General features: G+C 36.4%; 1 protein-coding gene across 4 annotated transcripts in view; it reads right to left on the reverse strand.

Annotated features, from left to right (window-relative positions):
- LOC105487992 (protocadherin 11 X-linked) overlaps window positions 1–18,671 on the reverse strand; it is a 789,315-nt gene that overhangs the window by 699,818 nt on the left and 70,826 nt on the right. For all 4 annotated transcript variants that reach the window (XM_011751645.2, XM_011751644.2, XM_011751643.2 and 1 more), the window contains exon 3: window positions 1,118–3,610. In XM_011751645.2, coding sequence (XP_011749947.2) covers window positions 1,118–3,610 — 2,493 coding nt within the window. The remainder of the gene's footprint in view (window positions 1–1,117; window positions 3,611–18,671) is intronic.

The raw sequence follows: 18,671 nt of genomic DNA on the forward strand, positions 1-18,671 counted from the left end.
CATTTTGTTAAGCCTGAATAGGTGTTCAAAAGACTTTATTCCCTGAAACTAAGATGAATACTTTTTTAAGAGTTAACACAGACAAAATAATAAACTCAACATGTAGCATGACTTCAAGAGAAAAAAAAGTGGGTAAATTCCATTGCTTGTCTTTTTAAAAGGAATAATTATATTTAAATCATTTAATATTTATGAGTTTCTGGATAAATTTGTATTCATTTCTCCATGGAACGCTGATAAAAGGCACTGGATAAACTCTTGCTTTCATAAATGTATTGGGTTTTAAGTTATTGTGCACAGATTTCTTGGGTCTTAACATGCTCACATTTTTATTTGTGCCCATGAGAGAAACCAAACATTTTATTTTCCAAAAGTGATGATCTTTGAAGAATGTCTTCTGAAGGGCTCAACATACCTTGCATAAATATGCAAATATTTAAATAGCTATCTAAAGTAGAGACCTCATATATATTTCATTCTCTGGCTTAAAGATGAGAATGAGTAGGCTTTCATTTTTCTAATCCCATTCTTGTTACATTGTGTGACTGTAGATTTGATGCACCAAAATAATTTTGAGTTCCTAATCTGAAAATGACCCTTTTCTTTATGAGAACCTGAAGGTCTGGTAGAGTGTGGAGGGAATATCTTGGTGCTGAATTTCTGTGAACAGCCACAGATTTTCCCAAGTGAAGCTAGGATTCTCAACATCATTAGTATTTAGAGCTATTTATCAGATTCTGAAAAGCTTTACTGTGATGTATCTAGCCCAGACTATTCTGATCCTCATGCACACAATGGTACTGAGGACAGTGCTACAACCCTTTGTGTTGAAGTTTTTTCAACGTATTCTCTAGCAAGAATTGTCATACTGCCATCTACAGACAAAACTGCCCCTACTATAATTATCATTCTGCATCCAATTTTCCTAAATCAGTAGTTATTTTGTTCTCATCTTCTACCAAACTTAAATGAATCCATATATCTATTTGGATACATCTGTAGAATATAATTGTTTTGATCCCTCTTTGAAGTCAATAGATTTTGTAAAGTTCTACATCAACTGAAAATAATAATAAAAAATAGTTAGAAAGTTGTGTTAGAAACTTGGATTACCTACCGGTCTGGCGTGTACAGACACAGGTGCCTCGAAGGTTGTCACTGGATAGCCACTGTCAGAAACGCTGTAGGGATCTGAACTGCTTGAGGAACACTTGGAGATAGAATCACAGGCCACAAAGGTGTTATCAAGAGGCAGTTCTTGGATGATGTGGTGCTTCGAATTCAGGGGAGTTTCAGGCTGAATCTGGAAGGCAGGCTGTGGAGAGGCAGATTTGTAGTGTCGGGCCAAATCAGGGCTGTCGGGCTTGAAAGTAGTAGGTGTAGTTACCCAATTGTACTTGCCCATGGTTTGCTCTTCTAGATCAATAGGAAGTTCTAGTGTGATGCTGTTTCCATCATTGTCAACATCATCTGCCTTAGTTTCTTCAATAGTGACAAAGTTAAGCAGCAGGTTCTTAGGGGGATGCTTCTTCTTCTTTTTCTTTTTCTTCATCATTATCATCTGCCTGTTTTCTGGGTTTGGGGTAGCCCATTCAGAATTCTGCTTGTTTTTCTGAGCAGCCTTAAGGTGTGGTGCCTGGCGACATCTTACTACAGCAGTGATGGAAATAACTACAACGACAGTTATGGTGCCAGCAACAACTGCAACCAGGATCTTGACATAGTCAATAGTTGGTGAGGATGCATCAGCTATCTCAGTATTTGGGGTCACTGGTGCTTCAGTGCTTTTGTGTAGCAGTTCATTAATCAGTGTAGCATTGGTCACTGACTCATTCACAAACAGATTGACAGTTACAACACTGAAGAGAGAATCAGGTTGTCCTAAGTCATTAGCTTTGACCAACACTCTGTGTAAACCAAGGTCTGTAACATCACATTTCTCCTTCATTATTATGTTGCCTGTTGTTTCGTTGATTTCAAACAGATCTCTTGTGTTTTCTCCTACAATGCTATAACGAACCTCTGCATTCATGCCAGTGTCATTGTCAACAGCAATTACCTGAAAGACCACTGTGCCTGGATCAGTGGATGGTAGAACCAATTCATAAGAGTAGTTGGAAGGAGGGACAATGAAAACTGGTTTGTTGTCATTGACATCAACCACATTTATGGTTACTTTGGCACTAGAAGAACGTGATACTCTACCACCATCCTCAGCCTTTACATAGAAAGTGTAAGATTCTTGTTTTTCTCTATCAAATGAAATATTTGGTCGGATGACACCAGTTTTTGAATCAATGGTGAAGCCATCATTCTCGTCTAAAATGGAGAGAGTAACTGCAGAATTCTCTCCATAATCAGGATCAGTTACAGTGATTAGTCCCACTGTACCATGTTTTGGAAGGTTTTCTGGGACATAGAAGTTGTATTCATTGTGAGTGAAAGCTGGGCTGTTGTCATTCTGATCAATAACACTTACAAAGACTGTGACATTGCTGGTTAAGGGTGGCACCCCGTTATCTTTTGCCAGAACTGTGAAGAGATACTTTTCCTCTTTTTCTCTATCTAGTTTCTTCAATACAGTCAGCATGCCTGTACGACGATCCAGGCTGAACTCAGGTGGAGCATCAGGGCCTAGCAGGAAATTGATCTCAGCATTAGGCCCAGTGTCTGCATCTGTTGCACTTACTTTCGTCAATTGGATGCCAGGAGAGTTATTCTCAGGAATAGAAACGGTTACTAAAGACTGGGTGAAAACTGGAGCATTGTCATTTTCATCTTTCACTTTGATGAAGAGCATTGCTGACTGATTCAAAGGAGGTTTGCCAGCATCTGCAGCCAGTAATTTAATGGCATATTCTTTTGTGGACTCGTAGTCAAGATATGCTGCTGTCTCCAGGAGGAATTGATTACTGAATACTGGCCTTAATCTGAAAGGGATTTCATGATCTGTGAAACATGTCACCCTGCCATTATTGTCCGCATCCTTATCCGTCACAGTTATGAGAGCAATTTTGGTGTTGAGTGGAACATTTTCTGAAAGAACAACTGTGTCATTGATTGGATTGACGATGTATCTTATGTCAATGGATGGGACATTATCATTGACATCTGTAACATTTACCAGCACCATTGCTCTTGCTGGAACCAATCCACCATCACTTGCCAAAACCAGTAACTTGTGGTTTGGTGTTTCTTCCCTATCCAGTGGTTCTTTGATTGTGATAAGTCCAGTGGTGGAGTTGAGGTGAAATAATCTTTTGGCAATGTTGGAGACTAGATTGCTGAAAGAGAAGTGGATCCTGGCATTTTCACCTATGTCAGCATCTGTGGCATGGAGCTGTGTCACTGAAGTTCCTACGGGAGCATTTTCTGGTATACTGACTTCAATCTCCGTTTCCTTAAATACTGGGTGGTTGTCATTTGTATCAGTAACACTTACTTGCAAAATAGCAGTACTGGATCTTTGAGGAAAGCCACCATCTTCAACCTTTACTTTCATCACGTAGGTATCTTTCTCTTCCCTATCTAACTCCTTTTGAACTATCAGTTGTGGCATCTTTTCTCCTTCTGGTGTTTCAATGACATCGAGGCCAAAAATGTTTTGACCCTGGAAAACATGCAGTGAAACAGAATTAACTTATGTTCATATAAATTAATATATTAGTATTAATACGAATAATAAAATATAATTTAACTTATGTTAACTTATCTAATGAGAACAATTTTTAGTTTCTTGAAGCCACATAAAAGAGTGGGATCAGTTCAGAAATAGGTGCCAGAAGACTTGAGTTCTAAATCTCAACTCTGCCTCTAACAAATGTGACTACAAGCAAGTTACTTTACTTTTCTTGATATTTGCAAAATTAGAGAACGGTGCTAGAAGATGTTCTGGGAAAGGGAGGCTTCAGATTGTAGCATTTTATGATAATAAAGGTAACTCATTTATGTGAGCTATTTAAGTTTTTTAAAATTATGTGAACTATTTCAGTTTTTTAAAATAAATTATTTTTTATTTCATTTTTCCGTAAGTTATTGGGGTTCAGGTGGTATTTGGTTACATGAGTAAATTCTTTAGTGGTGATTTGTGAGATTTTGGTGCCCCCATCACTGGAGCAATTTACACTGCACCATATTTGCAGTCTTTTATTCCTTGTCACCTTCCCTCTCTTCCCCCCATGTCCCCAATGTCCATCGTATCATTCTTATGCCTTTGCGCCCTCATAACTTAGCTCCCATATATCAGTGAGAACATACAATGTTTGGTTTTCGAACTATTTAGGTTTTCAAAAGAAAAAAGTACATAGAATTTTAAAAAGAATCGTCACTAAATTTTCGCAAGATAAATGAAGCTGTAAGTGAATTATCCAAGATTATTCCAAATGAATTAAAATATTTTTTACTGTAGATTTCAGTTGTCTAAGATGCTTTTTCAGTACCAAAGTAAGCACCGAAATAAAAATATTCTTCCAAGACAACATCATAAGTATCATATATAATAAATACAGCTAAAACCTTTAGCAGATGGAAAAAAATACACAAACTCTGGTTAAAATATAAACTTGTACAAAATACACAGAATTTCAATATTTCCCATAGGAACACACAATTAAAATGAAATTATCTCACAGATTAACAACGCAATGCTATTTTCTTACTTTTTTTTTTTTTTTTTTTTTTTTTTTTTACCATGCAAGCACAATGAACTAAAATTCACAGATCAAAACCTCAAATTGAAAAAGATAGCTTGGGATAGGACCTATTTTCAATTCATGCCCACGAAGTCACAGTATGGGAACATTTAAAAAAAAAATCCCCTCGGCCAGGCGCGGTGGCTCACGCTTGTAATTCCAGCACTTTGGGAGGCCGAGGAGGGTGGATCATGAGGTCAGGAGATACAGACCATCCTGACTAACACGGTGAAAACCCGTCTCTACTAAAAAAATACAAAAAAAAAATTAGCCGGGCATGGTGGCGGGTACCTGTGCTCCCAGCTGCTCAGGAGGCTGAGGCTGAGGCAGGAGAATGCCATGAACCCAGGAGGCAGAGCTTGCAGTGAGCCGAGATCGCGCCACTGCACTCCAGCCTAGGCGACAGAGTGAGACTCTCTCTCAAAAAAAAAAAAAAAAAAAAAAAAAATCCCCTCTCTGAACTACAGTAAGATGATCCTTACACACAAATGTAGTGATCTTGCCAGCTCACTGAGGAGAAATGAGAGAGGAGGATTCCTGTCCAGTGTTACTTGCAGCATTATGACAGAGATGAATGAGATAGAAAGGTACTGGAGGGTATGAAGAAAACATCGGAGGAGGACTTTAAGATTCCTATTCATGGGTGATATATATATATATATATATGTGCACATATATATATGTATATACACACATATGTACAGCTAAATAATTTTTAATTCTCTATTACATTTTTAACATAAATGTTGTGGACACGTGGCATGGATTGGCTACTGATCTCTCATTTATGTGCTGTGTCATAAAAGAACAGGATAAGATCTGAGGTTATAGTTTTGTCATACCACTGTCTAAAACAAGATCCTAAAAATTAGAACCTAATAAATAATACCAGGTTTTCAGAGACTGCTAGAATATATGATCAGTTTATACATTTCAATCACATTATCTTTAAAAAATTTACCTGTCTTATAATTGCCTATATATAGTCTTATACAATATACAAATGCATCTAATTTTTTCCTCTTATGAATTACTTGAAGATATTTCTGCAAACTTTCAGATTTTGGGGGGGTGCTGAGATTCATTTATACTTTTATTCAACTGCAGTGCCATAATATATCTTTGTGGAGGAATAAAATGTTTATTACAAAATTTAAGACGGCATTTCAGAAATATTAATTAAAATCATTAGCTTGTTCCAACGTGTTTTTAAAATAAATTCACGTGAGCTAACCAAAATGTATTGGTTATTTTGTTTTTAATTCATACAATAAATGTGAGCATTCTATTACTATTTTACTCAGAGCAACAATCAACCTGGCTTTTCCTTGATTATATAGTAAGAAAAATATTTCCATGTTATATGTATTTACAGTTGAAAATTAGCAAGCAAAATCTATTATTTCATATACTGCATATTTTAAGAAAAAATAGAATTTCATGACAACAACATTGAATGTAAGTAAATACCATAACATACTATTATAATTTGATCTAAACAAACAGTGATTTATGATAATTTAATTTTTGTAATGATATTCCAAAAGGTTTTTAGGAAGGTTCAAATCCAAAATGTCTATTTATGGGTAGAAAAAAATAGTTTCTAAATTGTCCTTCATAAAATCCATGGCACTTAGTACTATTCTTTTAATCCTTGACATTCCAATACTGAGTGGCTAATATGGTCAGAGCATTCTCCTAGATGCCAGGGTTATGGTGGTGAATAAACATATTTTACTAATGTGATAAAAGGTAAGTTCTAGCTAAGGTGAAAGAAAAATTAATAACTATGGATTTAATGATTATATTGATACTAATGGATTTACATTAAGAGAATAATTACATTTTTCATAAGAGCTATATCGGGAAATTATAAGTTATTATTAGATGTTGCATAAACAGAAACAAAGATAGTATAGCATAAAAAGAGCAGGTAAAATGTTCCAAAGTTCTTAAGTTTCGGAGCCAATTATCCAATTTATGAATACAATACATCTGGGAAAGCGAATCGTGTCAGTTTTAATTTTAAAATTTATGTATTTATGTTTGTGCATTTCTTGTTTATATATTTAGTTTTTAGTTTTATGTGTTTGTCTGAATTTTGAGTTGGCCTTTGCTTTACAAAGCAAATTAAGGCAAGCTTGTGTCAGATGAAAAGTCCAAGATCAGCATACTCACTGTCTTTTAATTACTTTATGTGAAATGGCAATAATCTTAAAAATATATTTTTCTAATTCTCAAGGTGATAATGAAATGTACATATTAGTTAATGGATAATGTCACCATTGCTCTTCTGTCTTCCACAACTACTCTGTTCAATATGATGGTAATTAGCCCCAACGGAGCATTTAAATTTAGATTTAAATTAAATGAATTAGATTAATTTAAAAAATCAGTTCCTACTTGCACTAGCCATATTTTAAGTTCTCAACAGCTCCATGTGGCCAGTAGCTACTATGCTGGACACTGAAGATGTAGAACATTTTCATTATTGCACAAATTCTATTGAACTGTACTATCTTAAGACATCATATTTTTCTTTAAAAAAAAATCTATGATTATCCAGGTGATTGCATGCATAACCCCCATTTTTCCAGATTTTTTAGAGTTCTACAAAGACATGCTGAGCAAACATATTTAAACTCAATATTGTCCACAGAATTTGAACAGAAGTTGCCCATAGGTTAAGACATAGATAATTTTCAACAAAATTTTGGTGAGACATCTAAGTTGATGTCAAAGTGTAGTGCCAACATGAGCTTACTATTATTACTGAATGATGATTCCAGGGCTGTTTTCTGTTCAATCTCCGTCAGGAATAAAGAATGACTAACACATGAATCCAACGTCAGTCCTACCCCAAATGTAGTTAGTTCAACTGAGCTCACATCCACATGAGCAATTAAAACATGGAAGCCTTTTGCCATATGTTTGACCATGACAAGAGGACAATGAGAAAAATGAAAAAGAAGATAAGATGTATGGCTCCTTAATTCATCATCTCCCTATCTTTAGCATAGACACATACTTATATACAAAAAAGTTAAAAGTTTGGGAGAATTGACCTGCACTATCCTGAATTCCAAATCCACTTAAAATTATTTATTTTTGTGTATAGGGGCAAACTCTCTGTGTGTATATCTCTAGGTAATTTACGTAAACCTTCATATACTAAAGAATGTGAGTGTAGGGTAATATGGCATGAAGCTTTGTTTAAATGTATAATCTCTAAAGATATAGCACCTGGCATATGTGAACACATTCAGAAAACATTTGTTAGATAAATAAATGCATTAATTAAAGTAGTGGTTCTTATTCTAAAAGATAAAAGAAGAAGAGCAGAATTTGATTGTTCTTAATTCTTAGTCTGTATAGGCACAGGAATACTCTATAACTGTTGACTTGTTTTTTTTTTTATTTTAATAAAACTGTCCAGAAAACAATTTCAAAATTATTTCCTGAAACAACTACTTCTTTTCTGTTCAAAAATGTAATAAAAGCCAAAGTGTCAATTGCTAGTAAAATTTTACAACCTAGTTGTAAAACTTGATTTTCAGAATAAATTATGACAAATACTAAGTGTTGTATGTAGCCAGTACATTATTGAAAAAATACAAAATCCTACATCTGTAATACACAGATACGTGTGATCAACAAAGAAAACAAAAATCAGGGAAGAAAATAATATACATGAACTGTAAGCAAGAATCATTTACACATGATATGTTGATTTTTGGATTCTGATATCTGAAATGGCATTGATCTCTAGTATACAAAAGTGCCAATTGAGGTTGAGGTCATGAAAAATTTATGGACTTTCTAATAACCTCATCCTAATAACCTTCATTTGTGAGTGATATTTCTTCCTAAATTCAAAAATAAGCTTTAGGATTGCAAACCTAAGGCAAAACCTGCTGAAATAAGCAAGATAAAGCCCTTCTGAGACTTTAATTCTTTGTGAAGATTTGTAAAATCAAAAAAAAAAAAAAAAAAAAAGAAAGTTGATGTGGGATGTGCAACTTGCAAGAGAAGTATTTTTTTTTCTTTTAAAAAATTGATAAAGGATATTCATTGCCAAATAAAGAGCCATATATTTTGCCTATTGTCCTGGGAAAGAATTAATGAGACAACTGTAGAAAACATTTTTGACATATGCATGTGCAAGACACCACTTCATTGCCTATTGGAAGGCAATAAATAACACAGCACTTTTAGAGCTATAAATCTGGTACAGTTGCCCAGAAAATGCATACAGTGCCAGTAAGTACTAAAAATAGTTCCAAAGAGATCTAGTTCTAAAACTGATTAAAAGCCATTTACTCTTTAGATCGAGGAATGCTGGTGGAAAGACTAAAAATTTATTTCTGACTTTCACCACTGCTTGATTTATCAATGACTAATCTGATATTTAAATTTTTTGGTCACTTTTCTCTTAATATTACTGATACTTCTTTGGGCCACAGGAATGCAAGAACATAGATTCAAATAGATAACACTACAATAAAATGGCTATTCTAGAAAACATTAAGGAAATACTTTAATACATATTAAATATTATCAATACAGATATAATAGGTATTATCATAAATTCACTTTCATTCCACTAAAAATTTCTTGGTTTGCTATAGGCTGTCTAAAACTATTAGGGGGAATAGCAACTGTTGCTTATATATTCAATACGGTGGTGCCACTTAGAGTCTATGCACTACTTCTAGAACATTTATTTCAGAATTCATTTGTAGCCTTGTCAAGGGAAATACAATAAAAAATAGATTACAATAAAATGTTCCAAGCCGTTAGTCACATATCTGCCGATAACCCTAAGGTCACCAAGTCCCTCGCTACTTTAAGGTCATACTAAGGAAAGGAGAGTGATGTGTAAGAAAACATGATCTCTCTTTGAGTAAGAAAACACCATCTCTCTTTGAGTAGGAAAACACTATCTCTCATTGGAAGAAATAAGTTTACATTAAAATATTAATAATAGTTGTCCGGAGCTGCACGCCCCGGCCATAGCGAGTAGTAGCTGACGATTGAAGATGCCTGAGCTATATTCCTTTCCACCCCACACCTTCTCCCTATCTTTGCCTTTTTTCCCTGTATTAATACCTCATAAAAGATGGCGCTCTTCCTGCTTCTTCTTCACCCATTTTTCCCGCGCCCGCGAAAATTACTACCTGACAGCGCAGGTGCAACATGACGTTCGACCAGAGAAACCAATACCTACTTGGTCACGCCCTCTGCGATGAGATCATCTCTGCCTCTGGCCCAACCCCTTTCCCTCCAAGTGTATATAAGGCACTGCATTACCGCCATTAAAGGAGACTTGATCAGAGCACTGTCTTGTCTCCATTTCTCGTATCTCTTGTTCCCCAAATTCCCACCCCCTCCTCCAGGGCCTGCTTCGACTATCCCGCGGGCCGGGAGAATAGTATTGTTAATTTTGATAAAGCCACATACAAGGCTTTACATGTATTTTTTTTTCCACTAGGACTTAGCAAAACCTATTTTGTAGAACAGTACTATTCATAGCATGTGGTTCTCTTTTTTTAATGTTAGTACAAAGAATAGAAATTTATGCTATTGATTTATTTTCCTCTATTTTGTCAGATTTCAAAATTAAGAACAGTCTTTGTTTTTCCCTTTTGACAAAAGAGTAGGCACTCAGGAAGGTTCTTGAAAATGATAGAATTTTTGTACTAAGTTCTGTTTTAATGTGTACTTCCCCCAACTTTGTTTTTATAAAAAATATATAATAAATACCATTTCATTTTTTCTGGCCTTGTGTCCACTATCACTACTCTGGTTCCTCCATCAGAGGGAACAATCAAATGATTGTATTATGTTATTTGGAATATGTACTCAGATCAAAATGTCTTGAAGTGTTAATTTAAATTCACAATGTTTTAAGCTGGAACAAAGGAGATTTAATTGAAGATATTAGGGTTGTTATATCCATGAGAACAGTGAAGCAAATCTATTTTTCAGGTCTCCATTTTTTTTAGTCTATTCTTCCCTTGATTTTGAAAAGTCAGCTTTTGGTTTTCAGAAGTAAAGGAAAATCTTAAACATATGACTTAATGTGAAGTATAGAAATGAAACACAAGACATAATCTGATTAATTCTGTAAACATCCTAGCAGGAACCAATCATTTTTTACTAGCATGCATAATAATTCAGAATTCTCTTTTTTACGTGTTTCATTTGCTTGTGCTCACACGTGCACTTGTATTCTCTGTCTCGCTCTTTGACTCTATCTCTGCCTCACTTCAGTTTCTAAAACCTGCAATGGCTAAGCATGCCTTATACTATAGCAAAACTCTTTAATATTTTGCAAATGTTTAAAATACAAATTGGCCTTGACCCAGAGATTTCATTTATTTGAAAATATTTCCTTTTAAAGACTGTATTTCAAACATGTAATTTTAATCACTAAATGCTTTTAATTGGGAAGATATGCAATACAAATGAAATGCCACTCCTAATTGTTGCTAATCAGCCCTTTTTAGCAGCTGCTCTCTTGTGCTTAAGTTAGATGAGCTGTATTCATAACAAAAATATAGTATATTCAACCACTGAATACTAGTACTAGAACAGACTTCAGAAATCATCTAGCCTTACTTCTCCTCTTATGAAAAGGACACTAAGACACAGTAACATTAGGTGACTTGCCCGTGATCACACGGTTTATTGCAGAGCCAGATTTGAAAGTCAAGTCTCTTAGTTTTTAGTTCAATGATTTTTTCACTGAAACATGGTTACTTCTCAAAAGGGAAGTCCTTTTGATGCTGGCAAGAACTCTGTACTCGGGAGAGTTCTCAGTATGAGAAACTCATCAGGTAATTACTGCCCAAAAAGAGCAAAAGCAAAACAAAAACTACTGTGTTTTCTGATCCCAGAATATCGAGCTACTGATAAAAAGATTTCTTCCCTGCGCCCTTCAAAACTACCACCCCTAAAAGTAATGTTTATTGAAAAAAGAAACCAAAGAAATACCATCTAAAATTTTAAGAGTACATAAATAAATACAATTTTAACTTGCCAATTTAAGAATATGAATAAATATTAAGAGTGTTATTATTTCTATGTATAAATTGAGTCAGATTCTCAAAATAAAATTCACCATTACTATTCTTCAATAGCGGGTATAAAGTATTTTACATTTCTTAGAAGATTTTCTTAAAAATTTCTTGTAAAAAGGTCCTTTAAGAACATTCTAAGAAAAGTCCAAAAGCTTTTTATTTTGCAGGTATACTTTATCTGAACTATTGTTTTAAAGAAGCAGGGTAATGATCTAAGGGTAAATTTTAATGAAAATTCGTGATTAGGTTAAACTTTAAAAAAATCAGTAATCAAAAATGAAAATATGATCTTTCACTAATAGACACTGCTGTAAACCTAACTGATTGCTTATTAATGTCAGGAAAATAATAAAACTAGAGTTGCCTCTGGTTCATTGTATGTCAGAGAAAACCTCAGGTAAAGGAAGTCAGTACATAATACAACTTCAAGAAGGGAAAATAGTGTCAAAAATTTAAGGTCATATGAAGGTATTTTACCTTTTAAGTCTCAGGGCTTCTTGAGTGCTTCTAACTCTGATTGGTTCTACCTTCTAAATTGCTAAAAGATCTCAACCAATTTCTTTTGGATCTACTATCATCACAGTCCAGAAATCTCCTTTTCTCCAAAAGAAGATTTCAGTTTCTATATCACATGAGAAGGCCATTTCTTATGTGTCCCATGGCCTCTGACTACTGATTAAATGGATGTCATAATAAAGATGGTGGCAAATTTTGGTGAGAGAAGTTTGATAAATGACAAATTTGTCCATGGATCACATTCTTTTGGAAATGGGTAAGCACTGTAAGAACAGTTCATATCTTTTGCTCTTTAATGCAAATAGAGTTTCAAATTGGCAGTAACTAGTCAGAGATGGCTCGTTCTAATCAAGTCCTTGGTGACTAATTGGAAGTCATTAATGCTATCTATAGTGGGTGAATGACAGAATCTTGTGGTAGATTTTTGTTGTTGTTGTTATTTTTGGTCACTAAAACATTGGTCACATATAGAATGAAAGTCCCACATTTCTCAGTGACCTGGTTTTTTAAAAAGTAGTATGTAGCCCAAGTAGAATCAAACCTCCACAGGTGAGGTTGAGAAGCTGAAGGATGGCATGGGAGAGGCAGCAAATTTGGGTCTTTTTCTCCCTTGAACATTTCAAACACATCAAAAAAATTTTTTTCCCAGTGGAGGTGAAGGACTGGGAATCATAGATGTGTCTTTTTTTTTATAAATCTGGATTTTAACTAAAATGCATATTCTTCTTTGTTGGAGGTAAGACTAGTCAAGGAATGGGGAGTATGGGATAGTTGTGATATGCATCCAGGATAAGTGATAACTGAAGTAAAAAGAGAAAAGTTTAGGGCAGAAAATATGAGGCCATGCACAGAGGGGCTAAAGAAAGCTTCAGGTAAGTCCATTCATAAGGTCTATCCTGTTGGCCCTGACCCCATGGGATATATCTGGAGATGTTAAAAGGGCCTTACCTCTGACTCATACTTTCCTGCTTTAATTTAGGGGGAGGCAGAATTCATTGCCATTTGTCTTAATAGTTTCTGATTCTGTTTTAGAAGAAAGTACCATGTCTTCTGAGATGATTTCTGACTCTTCATTACCTCTGACTCATCTTAAAACAACTCATTGATAGGACAAATGCCACTAGTTTTCTGTAAGTATAACTACTGTTTATATATTTAGAGATTCTTTACCTACTCGAATTTACTAGAAGTATTTAATATTTCTAGTTAAAATACTATGCCCCATGGCAATGAAGTTAGGAGTGATTTAAGTTATGTTTGGGATAAAGTTGAATTAAGAGAAACAATGATATTTTTGTACTACTAGTGATTTTTTTCTTCAAGTGCGGTGAATATAACACTCTTTAATCAGGGCATCGATACAACATAGTCTCTAACCTCCATCCAGAGATTAATTACATGTATGAAATTACACCAAAATTAATTAAAATGATGTACTGAAAGTCAGAACCAGTATTTTACGGCACAACATTCAGCAACTATGTAAGTCATTGGAATAACTAAAATTTCCATTCATAACCAGTTAACCAATTCTTTACAGACCCAGCAAGTGACAAGCTTAAAGACACTGGTCCCAGTTTTGCTCAATGAAACATAGACATTTTAAATGACTGATAGCAGTTTAGATAAAAATGATTATGGGTGTTTGGTCGAAAATATTTTTTCATATGCCACAATACTAAAAGAAAAAAAAATACCATAATAAAAGACAGAGCAAGATGGCAGAATAGAAGTTTCCATTGATCATCCTCACCACAAGGACACAAATTTAACATCTATCTACAAAGAAAAAACACCTTCATAGGAATGAAAAAATCAGGTGAGCACTCATAGTACTTAGTTTGAAATTCATACCCCAAAAGAGGCACTGAAGAGATTAAAAAAATAAAAAAAAAAAGTTGAATCACCGAAGCCACTTCTCCTCCCCTGACTGCTGCAGTGGCCTCATGGTACAAAGAGTTTCTCTGGGCACTGGGGGAGGAAGAATACAGCAATTGTGAGCCATTGAACTCAGTGCTGTTCTGTTAGAGCAGAAAGAAATACCAGACCAAACGCAGCTGACAATCACCCACAGAGGGGGCAATTTTTAAACCAGCCCTATCTGGTGGGGAACCACTGATCCCAGCGGTCCAAATTTGAATTCTCACAAACCTTTCCACCAAGGGCCCAAGTGCTCTAGGTCTCTAAGTAAACTTAAAAGGCAGTCTAGACCATAAGGACTACAACTCTTAGGCAAGGCCTAAGGCAGAACTGGGCATAGGACAGTGGACTGGGGTGGCATGCAGCATACTGAGACACCAACTGGGGAAGCATCCCCTGTCCCCTAACCCAAGGCTGCACAGTTCATGGCTCCAAAAGAGACACCTTCCTTCCACTTAGGAAGGAGAGGGAAGAGTGGGGAGGTCTCTCTCTTACATCCTGGATACCAGCTCAGCCACAGCAGCATAAGGCACTGGATAGAGTCATGAGGCCCCCATTCCAGGCCCTAGCTCCAAGATGACATTTCTAGACAGTTGGCTTCAGGTACCAGCATGGCAACGGGGGAGCAGAGCACCAAGTGGGCTTTTGGGGTCCTCAATTCCAGGACACGACCCTTGAGTAGCATTTCTGGACCTGTGCTGGAATAGGGGGGAGCCCATTATCCTGAAGGGTGAATTCCACGCCAGGCAGCAGTCACCACAAGCTGACTTAAGAGCCTTTGGGTCTTAAGGGAATATCAGCAGTAGTTTGGCAGGACTCCTTGTGGCCTGGGGTGGCTACAGGGTGAGGCTTCTAGACACATAGAACCAACCAAGATTTCATCAGGAAGAAATTCAAATGCTCAACAGGCCAATAACTAGTAATGAGATCAAAGCTGTAATAAAAAAGTCTCTCAGTAAAGAAAAGCCTGGAACCCAATGGCTTTATGCTGAATATTACCAAACATTCAAACAAGAATACCAATCCTACTGAAACTATTGCAAAAAGTAGAGAAGGAGAGAATATTTCCAGACTCATTCTATGAGACGAACATTACCCAGACACCAAAACCAGACTAAGACACATCAAAAAAAGAAAACTGGGTGGTGGCAGGGCCAAGATGAGTGGCGGTGGGGCCAAGATAGCTGATTAGATGCAGGTGTGGTTGACAGCTCCCACCAAGAAGAACAAAAAAAGCTAGCGCATCCTGCACCATCAACTAAGGTAACCAGGTTCTCACATTGGGACTGACTAGGTGGTTGATGCAACCCATGGAGAAAGAAAAGCATGGTGGAGTGAAGGCCCACCTGCTAGTTGCACAGGGCAAGGGGAGTTCCTACCCTCAGCCAAGGGAGGGGGTGACTGTGCTACCCTGCTCAGGAAATCATGCTTTTTCAACCTATCTGTGCAACCCAGGGATTAGGAGATCCCTTTGGGAACCTATGCCACCAGGGCTTTGGGTCCCAACCACAGAACTGTGCAGAATATCAGCAGCTGCTCGGCTTGCACCCAGCAGCAGCGGGCTGGAGATTAAGATGACCAGGTTCTTGGGGGAGGTGCGGCAGCCAGTCCTGTGGCTCCAAACAGCCATTTTCTGCTGCCAGGGCCAGACAGACTGGAAGGTTTCGACTGGGAGGAATTCTCCACAGTGCGGCACAGTGGCTGTGACAGACTGTGGCCAGATTGCTTCTTTAGGTGGGACCTGGATCTCTCCCTCCTCACTGGGCAAGGCCTCCCTGCAGGAATATCAGTAACTCCAGTCAGGGGTTTATGGACAGAACTCTGATCTCCCGGGGACAGACACAATCTGAAATGATAAAGGGGATATCACCACCTACCCAAAGAAATACAAACAACCATCAGAGAATACTATAAACACCTCTATGCAAATAAACTAGAAAATCTAGAAGAAATTGATAAATTCCTGGAAACATATACCCTCCCAAAACTGAACCAGGAAGAAATTGAATCCCTGAAGAGACCAATAATGAGTTATGAAATTGAAGGAGTAATAAATAGCTTACCAAAAAAATAAAGCCCAGGACCAGATGGATTTACAGCTGAATTCTACCAGAGGTACAAAGAGGAGCTGATAACATTTCTTCTGAAACTCTTCCAAACAACTGAAAAGGTGGGACTCCTTCCTAATTCATTTTATGAGGCCAGCATCATTCTTATACCAAAACCTCACAGAGATACAACCCCCCCCCAAAAAAAATGAAACTTCAGGCCAATATCCTGAATGAACATCAATACAAAAATCCTCAATAAAATACTGGCAAACTGAATCCAGCAGCAAATAAAAAAGCTTATCCACCATGATCAAGTCGGCTTTATCCTCAAGATGCAAAGCTGGTTCAACATACACAAATAAATAAACATAATTCATCACGTAAACAGAACTAAAGACAGAAACTTCATACTTATCTAAATAGATACCAAAAACGCCTTCAATAAAATTCAACAATGCTTCATGTTAAAAACTCTCAACGAACTATCGAAGAAACATATCTCAAAATAATAAGAGCCATCTAAGACAAACCCATAGCCAATATCATATTGAATGGGCAAAAGCTGGAAGCATCCACTTTGAAAACCGGCACAAGACAAGGATGCCCTCTCTCACCACTCCTATTCAACATAGTATTAGAAGTTGTGGCCAGGACAATCAGGCAAGAGAAAGAAATAAAACATACTCAAATAGGAATAGAGGAAGTCAAATTGTCTTTGTTTGCAGATGAGATGATCCTATATCTAGAAAACCACATTGTCTCAGTCCAAAAGCTTCTTAAGCTGATAAGCAACTTCAGTAAAGTCTCAGGATATAAAATCAGTGTGGAAAAATCACAAGCATCCCTAAACACCAACAGCAGATAAGCAGAGAGCCAAATCATGAATGAACTCCAATTCAAAATTGCTATAAAGAGAATCAAATACCTAGGAATTCAGCTAACAAGGGAAATGAAGGACCTCTTCAAGAAGAACTACAAATGACTGCTCAAAGAAATCAAAGAGGACACAAACAAATGGAGAAAATATACCATGCTCATGGATAGGAATAGTCAATATTGTCAAAATGTCCACACTGCCCAAAGTGGTTTATAGAGATGCTATTCCCATTAAACTACCATTGGGATTCTTCACATAATTAGAAAAAAAATATTTTTAAATTCATATAGAATCAAAAAAGAAACTATATATCCAAGAAAATTCTAAGCAAAAACAACAAAGCTGGAGGCATCATACTACATGACATCAAACTATACTAAAATGCTACATTAACCAAAATAGCATGGTACTGCTACAAAAACAGACACATAGACAAATGCAACAGAATAGAGAACTCAGAAATAAGACAGCACACCTACAATCATCTGATATTTGACAAACCTGAAAAAGAAACAACAACAACAAGCAATGGGGAAAGGGTTCCTTTTTAAAATAAATGGTGCTGGGAGAACTGGCTAGCCATATGCAGAAAATTGAAATTGGACCCCTTCCTTACACCTTATATCAAAATTAACTCAAGATAGATGAATGACTTAAATGTAAAACCCAAAACTATAAAAACCCTAGAAGGAAATCTAGGCAATACCATTCAGGAAATAGGCAAGGGCAAAGATTTCATGATGAAAATGTCAAATGCAACTGAAACAAAAGCAAAAATTGACAAATGGGATATAATTAAACTAAAGAGCTTCTGCACAGCAAAAGAAACAATCATCAGAGTGAACAACCTACAGAATGGGAGAAAATTGTTGCAATCTATCCCTGTGATAAAGGTCTCGTATAAAGAATCAATAAGGAACTTAAACAAATTTATAAGAAAAAAACATTTAAAAGTGGGCAAAGGACATGAACAGACACTTCACAAAAGAAGATATACATGCGACCAACAAACATATGGAAACAAAGCTCAACATCACTGATCACTAGAGAAATGTAAATCCAAATCACAATGAGATACTATCTCAGGACAGTCAGAATGACAATTATTAAAATGTCCACAAAATACAGATTCTGGCCAGGCTGTAGAGAAATAGAAATGCTTTTACACTGTTGTTGTAAACTGTGGGTTCATTAAACCTCTTTTTCTTTATAAATTACCCAGTCTCGGGTATGTCTGTACTAGCTGTGTGAGAATGGACTGATTCAGTAAACTGGTACCAGTAGAGTGGTGTGCTGCTGTAAAGATACCCCAAAATTTGGAAATGACTTTGCAACTGAGTAACAGGCACAGACTGGAACAGTTTGGAGGGATCTGGAGAAAACAAGAAGACGTGGGAAAGTTTGGAACTTCCTAGAGACTTGTTGAATGGCTTTGACCAAAATGCTGATAGTGAAATGGAAAATGAAGTCCAGGCTGAGGTGGTCTCAGATGGAGATGAGGAACTTGTTGGGAACTGGAGCAAAGGTGACTCTT

The sequence above is a fragment of the Macaca nemestrina genome, chromosome X (genome assembly GCF_043159975.1).
Source record: "Macaca nemestrina isolate mMacNem1 chromosome X, mMacNem.hap1, whole genome shotgun sequence".
NCBI classification, from domain to species: domain Eukaryota; kingdom Metazoa; phylum Chordata; class Mammalia; order Primates; family Cercopithecidae; genus Macaca; species Macaca nemestrina.